The sequence below is a fragment of the Alligator mississippiensis genome, chromosome 10 (assembly GCF_030867095.1).
Source record: "Alligator mississippiensis isolate rAllMis1 chromosome 10, rAllMis1, whole genome shotgun sequence".
NCBI classification, from domain to species: domain Eukaryota; kingdom Metazoa; phylum Chordata; order Crocodylia; family Alligatoridae; genus Alligator; species Alligator mississippiensis.
In genome coordinates, this window is record NC_081833.1 from 20,787,919 (window position 1) to 20,805,442 (window position 17,524).

The 17,524-nt window shown below is 49.4% G+C and overlaps 1 protein-coding gene across 2 annotated transcripts; it reads right to left on the bottom strand.

Annotated features, from left to right (window-relative positions):
* Positions 1 to 3,561: 3,561 nt before the first annotated feature.
* Positions 3,562 to 17,267, bottom strand: MLEC (malectin). Of its 2 annotated transcripts, XM_014593646.3 has the most exons (5): positions 17,031 to 17,251; positions 13,120 to 13,298; positions 11,719 to 11,895; positions 11,525 to 11,582; positions 10,121 to 10,436 (listed from the first exon to the last, which is right to left on the bottom strand). In XM_014593646.3, the coding sequence occupies exons 1-5, from the start codon at positions 17,227 to 17,229 to the stop codon at positions 10,207 to 10,209; spliced, it is 843 nt and encodes a 280-aa protein (XP_014449132.2). In that variant the 5' UTR covers positions 17,230 to 17,251; the 3' UTR covers positions 10,121 to 10,206. The 2 variants fall into 2 exon arrangements, with proteins under 2 accessions (XP_059569247.1, XP_014449132.2); XM_059713264.1 differs by lacking the exons at positions 11,525 to 11,582; positions 11,719 to 11,895 and having other exon boundaries at positions 3,562 to 10,436; positions 17,031 to 17,267.
* Between the last annotated feature and the right edge of the window lie 257 nt (positions 17,268 to 17,524).

Below are 17,524 nucleotides of genomic sequence, written 5' to 3' on the forward strand. Positions count from 1 at the left end.
ACAGCTTTGAAGGCATCCGGGAGCCATTCTTACCTAGGCAGGCTGCTAGCCCAGAGGTGCTCAGCCAGGATCCTCAGGCTGCAGCAAAAACAAGCGCGATTCATCAGATAAACTCAAGACCGCCAAGGGGACCCCCTCATGCTAAGCCCCTCTGCTCAGTCCCCGATGTTTGCAACAGGCTATCAGTTTTCTGTAGTAAAAAAAAAAAAAAAAAAGTGACAACTCAGAGCTGGCCTTTTCCAAGGGGGTCAAGTCCGTCGAGGGGTGCCCGAGCCCCGAGCCCAGGCTGCCAGAGGGACCGCGCAGCACGAAGCCCAGCAGTCGGGGGCTCGGACCAGCGCCAGGACGTGCTGTGGCCCCACGGTCTCCAGTCCCAGGCGCGAGACCCCAGCGCAGGACTCCTCAGCTATTGCCGGCTCCCACCGAGCCCAGCAGAGAGGCTGGGGCGGTAGGGAGGAGCAGGGCAGCACAAGTGCTTGGAGCTGCAATGCTCTTCTAGGCTCGGTTCAGCCCTTTGGGAGTCCCTCTCCATTAGAGCCGGACACAGCCTTGTAGGGAGAAAAGCCCAGAAGAGGCTGAGCAACCCATCCCGAGCACCTGCTCTCAACAGGGATGGGTGCAGACACCTTGGAGTAAGACCCAGGCAGTCCTGCATCCTTCCTGCAAGCCGAGTGCATGGCCTGCACCATCCCAAGACCAACATGCAAGCCATGTCTGATCTGTCACAGGCAACAGGTGCATCAAAGCCCTTCCACAAAGATGACAACAGCCGTGCTTCTGCCAGGGGCCCCCACTGCCTGCTGCTCTACACCTCACCCCTGTGACCCCTCCGCTCCTGGGCACAGTGTGCTAAATGGCAGGAGGGCTGGTTGTAAGCAAGGCTCTGCAGCTCTGGGCTCCCTCCAGGGCACCCCGTCACCACGTGCAAAAAGCTTCAGCAGGACTGGCCCAGGGTGCGTGGTGGGTCTCGTATTGCTAGTGCAATCATTGCAACACTGCTCCACCCTGCGGGGTTCACACAGCACTTCCTTTAAATAAGCCTAGATGGATATATTTTCCTAGGTGGATAGAGCCCTTCCTTCCTGTAGCCACAGCAAATCCTTGGCAAAGCAGACACACCTGGGAATTAGCGGAAGGAAAAGGAACTGCTCTACTCCCACATACTATGCTTTGGGGTCTGATTTATCCTGTAACTACAATGCATCACAAGCCCAGTTTCTCCCATCTGTTCCCATCAGCACTTGGCTCTCTTCAATCAGATTTGGAGTAGATAGCAGCACTACTGTATTGCTCATTAATTTAATCAAGCAAAAAAAATCCTCTGGGGCACCAATTTAATTACAGAGAAGGTGGCTTTCAGTCCTGAGAGAGGCACAGAGCTTTCAGGGAACAGCCACAAGTCCCTTTATTTAATGAAGGGAGCAGCAAGTGAAGTGTGGCTTCTTGATCTCCTCTGGTGGCTGCATAGCCCTTTATTTGGGTCATTTGAACTATCTAATTAGCCCAAGCAATGTCCCCCTTTTCTACAAAGGATCAGGGGTTAGGAAACCCCTCTCCTCAGGATTTTCTCTTAGCCCAGTATGGAGAATCCTATCCTGAGGCACCAACTCCCCCCCAGCACGTTCTATAGTGAGTCTAAGCCCAGACCAGAGGATTTCACTCCGAGGGTCAGGAGCCTTTGGCAGGCACCATGGGTCTGAACCTTGCAACATCCAAGTCCCTTTGAGAAACTAGGCCTAATTTTTTCTTCCCTGGGTCCCCCAAACTCACTGCATCTGGCATCTCCTATCTTCCCCCTGCAAGTTTTTAAGCAGGTGAGTCTGTCAAACAGGACTAAGACAATCTCCTGGTCAGTAAAATCCTATTTGTCTGCCCCAGGGGGGGCAAGGTTGGCCATGCCTAAAATAGACTGCAGTAAATAGGATGCAGTAAAATTTTGGATGCTTATCTTGCTGGGATCCTACGACCCCAGCTGACTTCCTGCCCTTTGGGCAGGGGGCTGGACTTGATGATCTTCCGAGGTCCCTTCCAGCCCTAATGTCTATGAAATCTATGAAATACCTACCAGCCAGGGACAGCAAATGGCTGAACTGTGGTTGGGGGAAGCCCTCTGCTGTATATGACTATCCCAGCCTTCTCTTTTCAGGCTTCACTCTTCCAATCTTGCTAATACTGCAGCTGAGTGAGACAGTAAGGACACTCTCAGACACACTGCAGTTAACAACAAAACCTCAGTCATCTCATATTCACTTCTGCTGCAGCTTCTCCTCTTGAGGATATGTCATTTTTCAGAGTGGCACAGCTGTGACCTGTTTCCTCTACTCAAACAGGGTGCCACAGACTGTTCGTCTTAGCTGTCTAATCAAGATCACCCCTTGAGGAAGGATGTTCTCAGTCAGAGTGCAGGGGGCTCTGAGAACACAGAGGGGAAAATGAATTGCAGATGTTGAGTCTGAGTTCATCGGATATCACCTCTGGTGGAGCTCACCCAGAGCATCATCCTTAGAAAGGAACAAATTTCATCAGACAAGAAAATACAACTCACCTTCCTTTTAGTCTGGTTACACACCTAAGGGTCTTCTAGGGGCTACATCTGTCTCCTCAGTGGAATGGGAGGAAGGCAAGAGGCACTTTCTTCTCCCTGCCACCTCCTCCCAGGCAGATGCATTCAGGTACAAAGTAGGTACAGTTCTTCCTTCCTCACAGGCCACAGCCACCACATTGACTGGAACAACCAGCCAGGTCCTATTTACACATGCTGTGCTACTGTCTTATCATTGATAAGAAATGCCATGTGTTCACACATTCTCCTGCCATGGCTCTGGGCATCCTTCAATGCAAGCTACCTCAGACAATCGTACCCATCCAGAATTCCCAGTACCTGCAGGTAAGGCTGTATGCCTCAAGTACTGCCAGCAAAGGGTAACCTCTCAAAGATGAAGCCTCAACTATACCAAGACGCATTTTAGACCTTTAGACTCTACTGCTGTTTCTTCTGGAGACAGCAAGGGGATAGGAATTGCTTCTGCTGTGTCACAAGCAGCCCAACAGCTCAGGGGAAGGATGGGTGAGTTACCCTGCTAGCATCAATTTGCTTGGAGAGAGGTCCCTGTCTTCTATTTGTCTTTTTGTCTCAAACTAAGATTGGCACAGATCCCTCCACACACACAGAAGCAAGATAGCTTCTGCCTCTAGCCTGCCTGATCCAAGCAGGAAATAACAAAGCCCAGCTTGACACCTGTGAAAGTCATGTTGTGCAGGATAAGAACAGTTACAGTGCTCTTCATCAAGATCAGAGAGAAACAATCCAGTTTTCAGAGACCTAGACACAAGCAAGAGGGACTCTGAGAAAAACAGACTCATGGCTGCTTTAGGGGCTCAGAGACTCCAGCTGTAGCAGTGGTGGCATTTTAAACTGCATCTCATCAGCTGCCTGCAATCCTCTCTGCAGTGCAGAGTCCCAGCTTCACACAGCTACAAGATGTAAAATTCTCCTTGCCCTAAAGCAAAGGAGGTTTCCCCTAATTCACCTTTGAAAGAAAAAACACCAGTTCATGCAAGTGACAATATAATTTTGTTTATTTTCCTTTTAACACACTGCTGGTTAAAACTGCCAGGCAGTAGATTTCAGAACATTCCCTCAACCAAACATCCTGGGAAAAATTAAAAAATAAACAGCTACATGTACCAAAAATAAAATAACCCACCCCCACACCCATCTCTTTCCCCCAAAAAGAAGTCTTTGCAAAGCCAATGCAATCAGAAAGAGACATCTGTGCTTTTCACCCAGGGCCCAAGCTTGCTGCAAACAGAAATATCACTGTAAATTGTTACAACACAATGGACAGTAAAAAAACAAAAATAAAAACAAAACAAACAGACCTCCTTCAAAACCCTTTAGTACTGATGACAAATACAGATGAAAATTGCTCTCCAACTGCTTTCTCCTTCATGGACAATCTTAGGCTTGCAGCCTTGAGTAGCTTGCAACTGTGCTATCTTTAATGCCCAACAGATCAACTCACTGCAAGAAGCCAGCATCCTCATAGCAGGAAGAGGCACAAATGCTGTTTATTAAGGCCCTGTCTACACACCCAGCCATTAACAGAGCAACAGGAATCATAATCAAGTCAAACGACCTCATTTCAACACAGTTAAGGGCTGTTGTGCAGGGGGGAAAAAAAAAATCGATGTCACTATAACTAGGCTAAAACCCTGGACAGTTCAGGCTGCTGCCCTCCAGACCCCAGCCTGAAGCTGCTAAAACTTCTACTTTGGCTCCATGCAGCCAGGGGCCATTTCACAGACTGGATAAGCAGCTAGGGCCTGAGTACAAGCTGCTCCAAACAATTCTGATCCTGCTTTACTAGTGAGCCCCCAGTGAACATTTTACTCAGAGACCCTGGCCCAAACCTGTTTGACTGAGAGAAAATGGCTGTGATGAACAAATAAACACTTCCTTAACACACAGAAATAGGAAAGAATGGTCAAAACCTTTTGCCCTTCTTAGATTAAACATACACTTAGAAAAGCTTCCTGTTAAGAAACCCATCCAAATTGCTGTTTGCCACTTACACCAGGAGGAATCTCCATTATGCAATGCCCCGAGCAGAAGCCTTTGCTGGCTGTAGTGGAGCATTCAATATTTCCTGATCAGACAGCGCTGCTGTGGAGGGAGGAAAGCACTTCTGTTTTTTAAATAAAGCACTTATTGACAAAATAAATCAGACGCTATTAATAAATCAGCAAGGAGAGTCCTGTTGACCAAGCCAAGGACAGCTCACCAGGTGGCATTTTTCCCAGTTCTCCAAAAATATTCCTTAATGTACAGCTATAAACTCTGAGCAAGCCAGAGTCCAGGAAGACGCAGGCCAGCTTCAAACTCCTCTGCACAAACCAGCACCAGAAGTTAAGTGCATTTATTACTGTATGCATGGGATGAGCCCATTAAGCGCTGATATGAAACACCAATCCCTTCCCCTTGGGCCAAGATCAGGAACTAGGGACGCAGCACAAAGGGCCCATTATTAATATTAAGCTCCATCCTATATGGGGAGTTCACAGCTCCATCTCATATTGTGGTATCCCTCAGGTATACCTGTCTAAGCCCATTTAGAACTACCCACTAAAGAGAGTCAAGTGGAAATGGACCAAGGTGAAAGAGGCAGGCCTATTAGACCTTGCACTTTTGAACATAAAACACAGCCAGTGGAAGAACTGAGCCCACCTTTCCTTGGGTTCCCAGAGAAATGGGCTGAGTGGATACAAAGAGAGGACAGACACTCCTGGGATTTGATATATTTGTTCTCAGAGGCTAATCCTCACACCTTGCACACAAGCTCCTGAGAGGAGTTCTCTCTCAGGTCACAAAGGGTTACTATAGTATCAGGCTATAGCTGAAACTAGACTCTGCTTCCCATGTTATTGCCAGCCTACCCCAATAAGCCCAGGTGCAAAGCACTCCAAGGTGGCAGTCTGCTCCTAGTTTAGAGCCTTGCTGGACCAGACAGTGCAGGGAAAAGCCCAGGGCCAGCAAGGTTCCAATGGCAGGATGGAGTCAATGCCATGACCCAAACTACGCTGTTCATGTAGAAACAGATTTGGAGGCAGCTCAAAGCCACATTGCTACCCAACAGCTGACCATGAGTCTTGTCAAACCTTCAACAGGTCTATAGGCAAGTGAATGTAATGCATGTTAAATCTGTCAAGCAGCACCTGGCTATTCCCACTGGGCACCTGCACAATTCTGCCCATGTATTTTGCAATGTGGCCTGGGAAATCCCTAGTCCTCCTCCAGGAGCCTTCACTGGAGACTGCTTTGAGGAGGCCAACCCTGAAAGAGTACATCATCTCTTCCAGCACCCATCACTCTATTCAGAGACAGCAAGAACCAGAGCAGAAGACACCTGCAAGCAGCTCTGCACTGAAGCTGAGATGTACCAGAGCAAAGAGACAATGAGACAGCTCCCCTGTTCGTCACAGGGGTACAAGTGCCTGAGCAGGGACAGCTGGATCTAGGAAACAGATTTAAAGAAAAAAAAAGGAAAGAAGGTCCTTAGAACAGAAGCTTCTTCAAACTTATCTGTAATTAAATGATACAAAGGCACCAGAAATGAACAAAAGGATTCGCTTTGGCATTCTGCTCACTTTCACGTGGGACCGGGCAGATGCTGTTCTAGTTGTACAAACACCATGGAGCAGTCACAGGGTTAGCTAACAGCTACTGAAGCCAGGGAATTTAAAGTTAAGGATAAACAGGCCTTTCCTTCCCCAGCTGGCCTGAACAATACACAGGGCTCAGTCCCATACTCCCTGCATGCCTTCTACTGCCATTAGCAGGAGGCTGGGGCACAGAGAGCAGGGGTAGGTAAAGCTGCCTGCTACTCCAAAACCCTGCCTCTGGAAACAGAGGAAAGGGTGTGGTGTAAAACCCCCCCCCCAAAAAAAAAAACCCCAACCATTGGAATCTTCCCTTTGGGAAGCCCAGAATATCAGCCCATGCCTTTGGGGATATTTAAACGTTTATTTTGGAGTGGGGTACTTGGCTGAAACAACCATTTAAACAATCTGCTCCACAGCACACAGGAACCTCCAAAATCAATATCCTCCAGTGAATTATGACTGGTTTGTCCCATGTCTGCCCTCCATATGACTGTAAAGGCAGGTGCTGAGGGCTTAGGCCCATCAGTACCTGCTGCTGGTTATCTGTAGGCAATCTGAAGTCTGTTCATACACTTTAATGTTTCTATTTGGTCCCCAAATATCTAGGAAACTGTGTTGCATGCTTCCAGCACACAAGGTTGCTGAACCACTCTGAGTTTAGAGAAGCAGAACAGCAGCCGTAAGTTTTACACACTTTCAAAAGGAAAGCAGCCAGACAAAGCTTAGGACAAGCAGAAGCCATCACTGGTGCCTACTCACTTCCATCACGTACCAGCTTTGGGGATTCCTAGATCAGCAGGCAAAGAAGGGAAGTATGTTTCCTGCAAGTCACAAATAGCTCTGCACACTAGTTTTCAGGCTGGGATATGCAGGGCTCTTTGCACCTTGCCATACATGTTCATTCTTAATCATTCATCCCCAAATACAAATGGAAACCAACAGCAAAAGGCAACAGCTGAATGAAGATATTTCCCCAATAAATCAACAATAGACATATAACTCTATATTCTCCCAGAATCAGGTACCTAGTCAGTCTTTACCCACCTGATGTGCAGATGCCAGACAGGAAGAGGTCCAAGCAAAGCCAGCCCCCCCAAAAAAAAAATCAGACCTCAACATCCACCCACATGTTGGATGGTTCCCTCAGACTCTAACCTTGTCAGAATCCTCTTATACCTTTTACCAATACGAGCCTTTGCTGCCTTGAGTAAAATCTAAAGCTGTCAGAAACTGATGGGCTGGAACGGGAAAGCAAGGAAGAAAGCAGATTTATTATAGTACCATAATGGCTCCAGGAGACCAGTGATGAACTAGGAAATTCTACACCCATCTGGTGACATGCTACTGCAAAGCAGATTATGATCCTCTTCCCAAATGTTCTAAGCTGAATTGCTTTAAATTAAGAAATGTGAGCTCTCACACACCACAGAAGTCAGGCCCCATGCAGCAGGCTCCAGACTAAGCAAACCATGGCACATAATCTCTGTTGGAAAGGAAAGAGACCAACTATCCCAGCCTTGCAGGGGAATGGTCTGATCTAATTAGCTTCCTCCATCTCAAACATGCACATTTCTAGACATGGGCCCCTCAGCCTAAATTGAGCAAGCCAAAGGAATTGTTCTGAGCCACGTCAACAGGAGCCAAACTGGGTCCTGCCCAAGAAGCAGCACAACTAAGAACTGCCAGCACCTCAGACAAAGAGGAAGAAAACATTCTTGACTTGGAAAGCTGGACTGTCCCTACAAAATAAAGTCCCAAAGTTCCCACAAAGTAAAGTCCCAAAGCCTGGGGCCTAGTTGGTTAGTGATGGTGACCAAGAAATCTCAGTGTTCTACTTGGTTTTCAGGCACTGCCACTCAAAAAAAAGGTCTTATATTGAAAGTAAGACATTCTAGGAGCAATAAGGCTTCAGAAAGAGGCAGAGTGATAAAGTTGCTATTCCACCAGACATCCTAGCATTCCAGAGCCCAGCTTACTTCAGGATCTATTTGCCTATAGCACTGGCCTTTTCTTCCCTGCGTATGTTTTCTTACAACCAAGCTTCTCTGCTGCTTTTCCAGATGTGCTGCTTGTGTGCATACTACAGGTCAACAACAGCAGGAGAAAAAAAGTCAGTTGGGCTTGATATTCTTCACTGACACTAGAAAATGCAGTTGTGGTTAAACATGGAGCAGCAGTGCACATGGCTGGAAAAGCAGAAGGCTGGTGTGGCTTCTGCAAGAGACTCTGCCTGTTGTTAGAGAAAGGCCAAGTCAACTGAGCAGCTAAATGTGATTTTGCTGAAGGCAACCAGTAGGACAAGGAGAAGCAGAGTGCAGGGAGGGATTCCTCAGTCCAGCTGCATGAGATGAAAACAGATGCGCTCCTTGGCAAAGGTAACACATAGAGCAGGAACATTGTTAGAATGGAAGCTGACCAGGCTGGTACACAAAGACTTCAAGCATCACAGAACACCCAACCCTGAGTACCTCAGGTGCTGAGCCCCTCATGCCAGGCAAGGTTTATTCATAACTCCCTGGGAGCTTCAAGTGCTCAGCACTCAGAGGATCAGCTGCTGAGGAACCAGTCCTTTCAGAGCAGGAAGAGATCAGCTTGAACACAGAGGGACTATTGTTTGGACACTGTTCAGCTCAGCTTCAAGTATCTGAAAGCACTGCTCTCCTCATCACACCAGGCACACAACCAAAACCAGACAGCAGCATGACACATGGAACACACTCCCTTCACATGGGAGCAGTCATCTTGCTAAGACACTGCTGGTGAAAAGCAAACAATGTGGTTTAAACTCATCCCCAGGTAACTGAAGAGGCTGGTTGGGCTGGTCTAGAGGACTTCCCTTCCATTTCAGACTCTTCACAACCATTAGATATGGTCACCTTATGGGCTAGAGTTTTGGCATGTGCCAGAACCTCTCGCACAGGCAAGTCCTGAGATACCAAACCCTACACAGAGTAGCTGATGGGACACACTGACTGCTCCCAATCTCACACTGCTCTGGACTGGACTGGTCAAGGCAGCTGGGATTAGGGAGTAGCCAGGAAGTACTTGAAGGGTTGCTCTCCTGTCTTACAGACACGAGACCAACAGTCAAAGCAAGGAGGCACAAGCACTGGAGACTCAGTGGAGATGCTAAGAACCTCCATTTTTTGAACACCTGGTCCCTAGCAGCTCTCGAGCAGACACCATACATTAGAGAGAGGAAGGGATGAGACTTTAAATGAACCACAGAAGAAAAAAAGAACATTAAAAAAAAAAAAAAAAGAAATAAAACCACAACTTGTACAGAAAAAAAATGCATCTGGGTCAGAGACACTAACAAAAAGCTGACCTACTGCAGGGCATGGCAGAACCTCTCAGCAACAAACTTCAAATCATCACAAGAGAAAAGTCTCTCCCATCCAATGCAGCAAGTCAGGCCAAATAATTCCATCTGCTTCTGATGCAACTCGCACCCTGAAGGTAGAACATTTCCCAGGAGACCAAGCAACGAGGCGGAGCCTTAGCAGGTGTAGCGCAAGGAAGTACCGTACATTTAGTTACACACTTTCAGGCAGATATCGAAGAGGAAGTCTCTCTCCTCCATGGTTGTTAAAGTGTCACCCAATCACACCAGAAAGTCTGTGCATCTTTTTGGTGAAGACACACATCTAAGCCTGGTTTCAAAGCTGCCTCCTTACTTAGGTTCTCATGCGGATGATATTCCACCCTGACAAGGGTAAAAAGCTTGGGTCACGCTACTTCCTCTCCTTGTGGGATATGGACTGAAGTATACCAGCTTCTGCTTTCTACAGACAGCAAGGATCCAGTTTAGTCTCAAATGCCCCAGGGAGGAAAGGAGGCCGCTTCCGGTGAGAGTGGGAAAGCGGAGGCCTCCCTGATCGCTGGCTGGAGGGAGGCAAGCTCCCCTGTCCCTGTACCTGCCGTTCACTTCAAATGAACTTTTCTCCTTAAATTATGAACAATTTGGAGGACATGGAAAGCAACCACATTCGGTCCAACTCCCTCCCTCTTGTCCCCACTGCTGCCTCTGTATAGGGCTCTCTCTCACAACCGGCACAGGCAGAAGAGGGTAGGGATGAAGACACCAAAGGCCACCAGTATAGGGAACATGAGGCTGCTGTTGTCTGAGGCATAAGGGTTTGGTGTGCGGGGACCCGACTGAACCCGGTTCTTATTGGCCTGTTTTTTAACATTGGGGCCTTCTTCATACTCCTCTTCATCATCCTCATCCTCCTTTTTCTCCAGGCCTGGGTGAGGCTGCAGCTTTGGAACATCTATTGGAGCAGAAGAGAAAGATCCACAAGGGTGAAGGAGCTGTCAGGATTCTAGCAGGCAAGACCCTCCCCCAGCCAAATAGAACAGGGCACCAGCAATACCCCATGGACCTACAGGCAGCCTTACACTGCCAGTGCCCCCAATCCAGCATAAATTCCCCATGCAGAGACACTCAGACAGCCCTCCTCTCAGCTGGTTGGTCAAGGAAATCTAGACATCCCTGCACTCCTCATGCAGGAAGAACTACATCATGCAGGCAGGTTTACAACAGAAAGGCAGTCAGACCCTTCTCCTACTCTTCCTGGATGCCCAGTAAGATCCCAGTGAACAATGACAGATTTGATGCTTAGACAACTAAGTGCTTCCAGTCCTACAAAGGACCCTCCCACACAGCAGCCCTTCTCTAAACCTGCCAGAGATTCTCTACTCATTCACCAAAACAAGGCAAAAGACAATACCATCCAAGTCCAGCCCATACTGATAAGGAGCCAGATTTCAAATTCACTACACAGAAAGATGCTGAGATATCACTGGACTCCCAGAGATGCCCTGGCTTAAAAAACAGGGCGACAGAAAGAGGGACCCCACTTACCCTCCCCACAAAGTGCACACATTGCGCAGATATTCTGAACTGAAGGTTGGGAAAACCAGTGGCATCCTCGGAGCCACGAAGCCAGAAGCCCAGCATGGAAAGGAAGTGACAGATCAGAAACTGAGCCATTATTAGCCACAGGGGTCCCCAAAGGCAGACAGTCTGCAGTTGCTTGTGACATCATTCAGCCAGAGAGTTTGCCTCTAGCTATGTGTCTGTAAGAGGCAAGATTGATGAGGGTGGGTGGGAAGGCAACTAGGATCAGTCTTGAACTGTACATGCACCAGTCTTTGTAAATGAGGAGGCAGGCCCACACCTGAAGGAAGCATGCACTATGGCACACCCTCACAGGGAAAGCAGAGGGAGATGGGTGTGGCCCAGACAACTCAGCAAAGCCTGCCACTACAGATGGAGTGCTGCATGCAGGGGCTAGGTAATAATGGGCTGATTTCCACATGGACAGTGCTGGAGCATTGAAAAGGCTCAGTAGCTTACCATCCACTGTTCCTTGCAGGAGGTATAATGCACAGATTTTTGGATTGTCGTAGTATCCCTAGAGAAAAAAAAAACCAAACAAACCAGAAGAAGTCAGTGACCCCAACCACCACCCACACAGCTGCACCACACAGCAAAGAGAAGAGGAAAAAAAGAAAACAAGGAAAAGCCCAGTGCCCTCCAGGAGTTGTTACCTTGACAAACTCAATTTGGAGCTTCCCTGTGAATGTGGAAACCTCTCCCTGAACACTCAGCTTCCCCTTCTTGATGCTCATTGGAATGATCTCATCATGAGCCGTGCTGTGCCCAACTCGGTCAAAGATATCCAAATCCTTCACCACCACATGGCCATTCAAACGCACATCAAATACCTTTGGTGGGGAGACAGATTGCAGAGAGCATCAGAAAGGAACCAGGTACACGATAACAGAGAGAACAGGACAGAAATGGTCCATGCTTGTCAAACAGCTGAGAGGCAAGAGGGTGTGACAGTGTACATTATCAAACTGCTAGTTTCCACATACATGGGCATCTGCTTCCCTCCCTTAAATGAGAAGAATTCAACATCCCAGTGCAGCCAGTTGAAGATAAAACATTATGCTGTTTAAAAAGTTTCATATAGTCATTGTTAGATGTCATTTGGTGCAAGTAAGCCTGCCCCAGGCTTCTAACAGGTATCCTCCTTGCTACTGTTCCATACTAAGGAAAGCAGTATTATCCTGTCCTGCTGTCAGGAGGTGCCCAGTGCTCACAACTCCTAATCAATCGAGTGGTAGCTGTGGGTGCTCAGCACTTCTGCTAACTTGGCTCTGGGTTTATTAAGCTCAAGTTCGTGAAAGAACAGGGCAAGGGGAGAAGAGGCAGAAGGAAGAACTACGAGACTAAACTGTTAGCCTAGTGCACACAATCCAAGTGGATGCCAGTTCTGGGTTCTGGGGACTCGAGCTTCACTCATAACTGGGGCCACCCTCCATACTACACAAAGGAAACAGAACCAGGGCTACACTAGTACTTAACTCCTGCAGAACTATTTGGCAGGAGGCTCCCTTCACATCCAGTCATTTCCACTCTCTAAGACAATGGCAGTGCTGGCCAGCTACTTGAAATAATCACCAAGCAGGAAAGCAAGATGGTGCAGGAGTCAGGAATCACAAGTCCTGACCCCATATCCCTAGTGAGTTATTGGGTAACCTTGACTCAGCTGTAAAGGGATTATGAAGCAGGGTAAAAATCATTAATGCTTTGAAGCCTCCAGACCTATTTAGCTATGTAATTTATTGAAGATATTGTTTCATAGCAAAGGCTGCCATATATTGAACTACAAGGCAGGTGCTGAGGGTCACTTTGTGAGGCACCCTACAGATGCCATCTTCTCTACAGCAACTCCGCTGGCTTCAGTAGACTTACACTAGGGATGAATTTAGCCCTTAATAAGTGCTTTCCACCCCTTTCTACAGCTGTTCCACACCTTAATCCCAACAGGCAGCAATATGCAAGAGGCCACTGACAATCCCAAGAAGCATAACCCTGGAGAAAAATGAGTATCACCAGTAATAGTGAGGCATAGACCCTAGAGCTAAGGAGACATTACTTACCTTCTGCTGGGACTGTGCAAAATAGACCTCTGCAAACTTCAGCACCAATACATAGTCCCCCTCCTCCTTGATGGGAATCTCGTAACCAAAGGTTTCTTCATTGTAACGCTCAGTCTGGTACAGAATCTGATCCTCTGCATTGGACCGCAAGATTGGCAGCTTCATGCCATAATCAGAAGCTGAATTCCAAAAACAAAGCAACAAGAGTCAGAGTTAGCTTTTGAGGCACTTCTAAAAGCCTGAGTACAGAGATAAGTCTTTAGGAACTATGTAGATGTCTAACCCCACAGGCAGTTACAAACACACTGGCTCTAGAGCCAGTTCTTTCATGCCCTGCATCCCCTCCTAACCCTGACCACAGGAGGGAGCTATTACCTTTCCCAACTTGCGTTCCCTGCTCTACTTGCTCACACTTAATCCAAGGCATCAGAGGGAAAGGTTGGGCAGCAGCTGCAAAAAAGACTCCCAAACTCAAATCCTGTAGAAGCACAGTTCTGAATATGCTGCTCTCCAATAGGTGCAGTAAACCCACTTGCACCAACTACCAAAGGAGGGGTCCAGTTTCAGTAAGGGCACTGCACCAGAGGTCTTGGCCACGATTCAGACTTTTCTAAGGGCGAGAGCACCTCAAACTTCTACAATGTTTTAACCAACACCACTGTAGGATGCAAACAAACCAAAGCTAATTTAGGACCGGGTCATCTTGATCCCACCCCCTGCAGCTGACTTGAAATTACATAGATTATAGTTTTTCCCAATGAAGTCATCTTCCACCCAAAGGGAAACGTGTGGAATAGTAGAGAGGTGCGAGTGCTAGAGGACGGCTACCAAAAACCCTTTCTTCTCATGAAAGCCTCATAATATCCTTCAAACTCAAGACAAAGACAACCACCCACAGGCTCTAACACTGCAAGCTGCCTCAGCTCTGATTTCAGGGGTGCCACATTACAACCACTTGCTGTGCTGCAGTCTGCTCACCACACAGAAAAGAATATCAGAGAAATGTTCCTATTGTCTGAAGGAATTGCAAGTACAAACTTGTTTGCCCTTACTGAAATGTCTAACAGCAGCACTCAGGGGCCTTAATCAGAACCAGCACTGTGCTGTACAACATACTGTACAAACACAAAGGTGACACAGGCCCCAGAGAACAAGCGGTGCACAGAGGAGACAGGCAGCAGTGGAAAGATCCTGGATGTCATCTACAAAATTAGCAAAAGTGGATCCAGACGTTTAAGTCGTCCGCTGACAGCTGCTGTTTCCACTCCCATTTCCCTGGAAACAGACGATGGATTGGCCAAGACAAAGAAAGTAAAAAGTTCTACCCAACCACTCTGTACCAACAGCCAGCCAATATAAACGAGCAAGAGGAAATTAACACTATTTCTTACTATACTCACACACATACATATGCATGCACACACTGCTGCAGAGATAACAGCTACACAGCAACTTGGGCAGTTTTAAGCCAGGGTCCTTTTGACTACTCTGTAACTATCAGAGTGACAGATAGGGAGGCTTAGTTACCAGAACCAAAAGATGTGGAGAGCCTCATTCATTTTTTGCATCCCACATAGGTCTCTGTGCCCAGCTACAAGCTATCTTTTATAAGCAACACATCTGCTCACACTTAGAGCAAAGCCCGTAGAGAAACGAAACTCATTGTCCCAGCTGGGATGGTGACCGAAGGGACCACAGACAGTCAAACATGTGACTTTGGCTCACTTACAGGTTGCAGTTTCATTGGTCTACAGAGGTAGGGAAGTGGACCTGAATTAGCAGTATTTTATGCAGAGTGAAGGCTGACAAGAAAAAGCCATGATCCCGTAACAATAACGAAAGTGGCCACAATCCGCATTTCATCTGGTACCTGGATACTGATTTGAAAAAAGAGGGGAAAGAATCCTTAAATGCAATCCTAGGCAATTCCTGTCATCAGCAGGGGGGTTCTGCTATAGCTGCTGCGTGCCTATCTACGCAAAGGGGAGCTCAATGTGTGAAACAACAAACCAAGATGATGGTGCAATAAAAACCATTGAGAAACAAGCAACAGACAGCAGTTGGGCTCATGGGGTAAAGTCTAGTTTGCTGTGCCTGGCACCATGGCTGGAACAGGGTGATCGTCACAGGCTGCCATTCAAAGCAGCTCCATAAGTGCCCCTGTAGGAGGAGCACAGCACAACTGTGACTGCACTGTTTGGAAAAGGGCCCTTTTTGGCTCAGATTCAGAGACTGTAGTGTCCAAAGGGACATTGTTCTTCAGGTTACACCAAAAAACACTTGTGTAGCAGCAGGTCAGTTGGCACTTAAAGCTAAAGGCATCCAAACACCCTGTCTAGTAAAAGAGAGGTCACCAATGGTAAGTCTCTGGGGAACAATTTAAATGTTATGAATCGTTAAATGGTAAATTCTTCTGGATGCCTTCTTGCATGAAAAGGGGCACTCGCACCAAGGGCACAGAGAATGCAGCAGCAGCACTTCAGCAGGGGAGCTGCAGCAATCCTATCAATGCTGGCCATTACTACTCTCCTAGTGATGGGAAGACCCAAATCTCAAAAAGGCAGCTGGTCTAGTCTGTACTGTAAGAGTTACCAAATGCTCATGGTGGCTGCACTTACTGTGTGGGGGAGAAAGCAGTGCTTTGATATGTTCACAGATAAGCCATCTTTGGCTGCACAGGTTATCAACAGCAGGTAATTTCCATGGCAGAAGCTGAAACATTGACTCTTGGCTAGAACGCCCAACCCCAGCAGTCACAGCAAGACTAGAACAGAATCTCAGGTGTGAAATGAGGAAGCTCGGAGTCCTTTATCTCCAGGAATATCAAAGAACAAAGGATTAGAAAAAGAGGCAAGGGAGAGCAGTGCCTATACTAATGGCAGAGCTCCAGAGCAGTATCTCCATTATTCCTCCCCTCCTGCCCAGCAAGGCAGGGACAACTAACACAGGTCTGTGTCCTGCCCTCTGGCAGGTAGTAAGCTTCACTGCTTCAGGAGTTACACCGGGAGCCTGTGCTGGCACATCGCCCTTCGCTGCCTTTCCCCAGCAGAGCTAATGGAACATCCTGCCAAAAATGCTGGGTTGGAGCTGTGCTGCCAGGAGGGGCAGGTGAACCAGTGGCCACACCTTCCCTGACCCTCCACTTGCACCCTCATGGGGTCCTGCTGCACCGCGGCAGGAGTCCACCCCGGGGAGCAGGTGCTGCTCCTACACAACTCACAACCCCCCTGCAGGAAGCAACCGCAGCACGTGCTTGCCTCACCAGGCCGGGACTTGAACTTGCAGCCCTGGCTGTGGACACAGGGGGCTTCCTCTGCCAAAAGCTATGCCAATCCTGGTGGCGCTACCACTCAACAGCCCCAGTCGGGCAAAACTCCCCCCCCCCCAGTCTCCCAGCGCCCTGCTCCCCCTTGGCTGCCATCGCACAACCCTGCAGCAGGCAGGTGCAGGTGGCTCAGGCGGGCAGGGCTCGCACGGCCGGCCCAAAGCCCCTGCACTTGACCTGCTCGATGGCTCCCGGCCTGGCTTGGCAGAAGCCAGGCAGCTGCTACAGCCCTCGTGGCTGGCACGAGCCTGGCTTGTGGCGCCGGAGAGCAGAGCTGCCTGCCCGGGCTCTCGGGGAGACGCTGAGGCCGCGGCGAGCGCAGGGGAAGCGCAGCCGCCGCATGACAGGAGCGGGGAAGGCCGCCGGCCCCGGCCCTCTGCAGGCAGGTGCTGCCCGGGGCGGGGCAAGGCAGGGCAGGACTGGGGCAGCGCAGGCCGGCGCTTCTGCCTCCTGCCGCAGGCGGCCCCGACTCGGGTATCACCAGCAGCGGCAGTTGCCAACGCGGCGGGCGAGGGGCCCGGGAGGGGCCGGGGCCGAGCCCGGGGTCTCCCCTCCCCCCGCACCGCCCTGCCCGCGCCTCGCTCACCTCGGCCCACCCGGCCCTCGAGCGGGTCCTTGCGGAAGTGGATGCCGTGCACGTCCACATGGCCCTCGCCGCCCGCGTTGACGGCCCAGACCACGTTGTCGGCCAGGCCGCCCCCCGCGGCCGCCGCCACCGCCGCCCCCAGCAGCGCGCCGAGCAGCAGGGCAGCCCCCGGCCCGCAGCGGGCCCCGGTTCCCACCATCTCCGGCTCCCGGCGCCTGCACTCAGCGCGGCCCCGCCCCGCCGCACATGCCGCCCTCCTCTTCCTGCCGCTGTCGCCGCGAGGGGGCAGCCTACCCCGCTGGCCCGGCGGCTGGATATCAAACACCCAATCACCGCCCGCCATCGCGAAAATTAATCAGCGGCCCATCTCCCACTGGTCGCGGAGGCCGCTAGATTTGCATATCAGAGCCGCGGCAAACCAATGGGAGCAGGCGGCGAGAAGCAGGTTTGGTAGAGAAGGCAGACGGCACATCTAGCTGCCGGGTTGGCATTAA

Bases quoted from the DNA above. Each gene is read 5' to 3' on its own strand.
- MLEC (XM_014593646.3), bottom strand. From the start codon at position 17,229: ATGGTGGGAACCGGGGCCCGCTGCGGGCCGGGGGCTGCCCTGCTGCTC. The intron at 13,299-17,030 runs GTGAGCGAGGCG...TTTGGAATTCAG, and splicing joins CGAGGGCCGGGTGGGCCGAG to CTTCTGATTATGGCATGAAG. The intron at 10,437-11,524 runs GTAAGCTACTGA...CTGCTCCAATAG, and splicing joins CCTGCAAGGAACAGTGGATG to ATGTTCCAAAGCTGCAGCCT.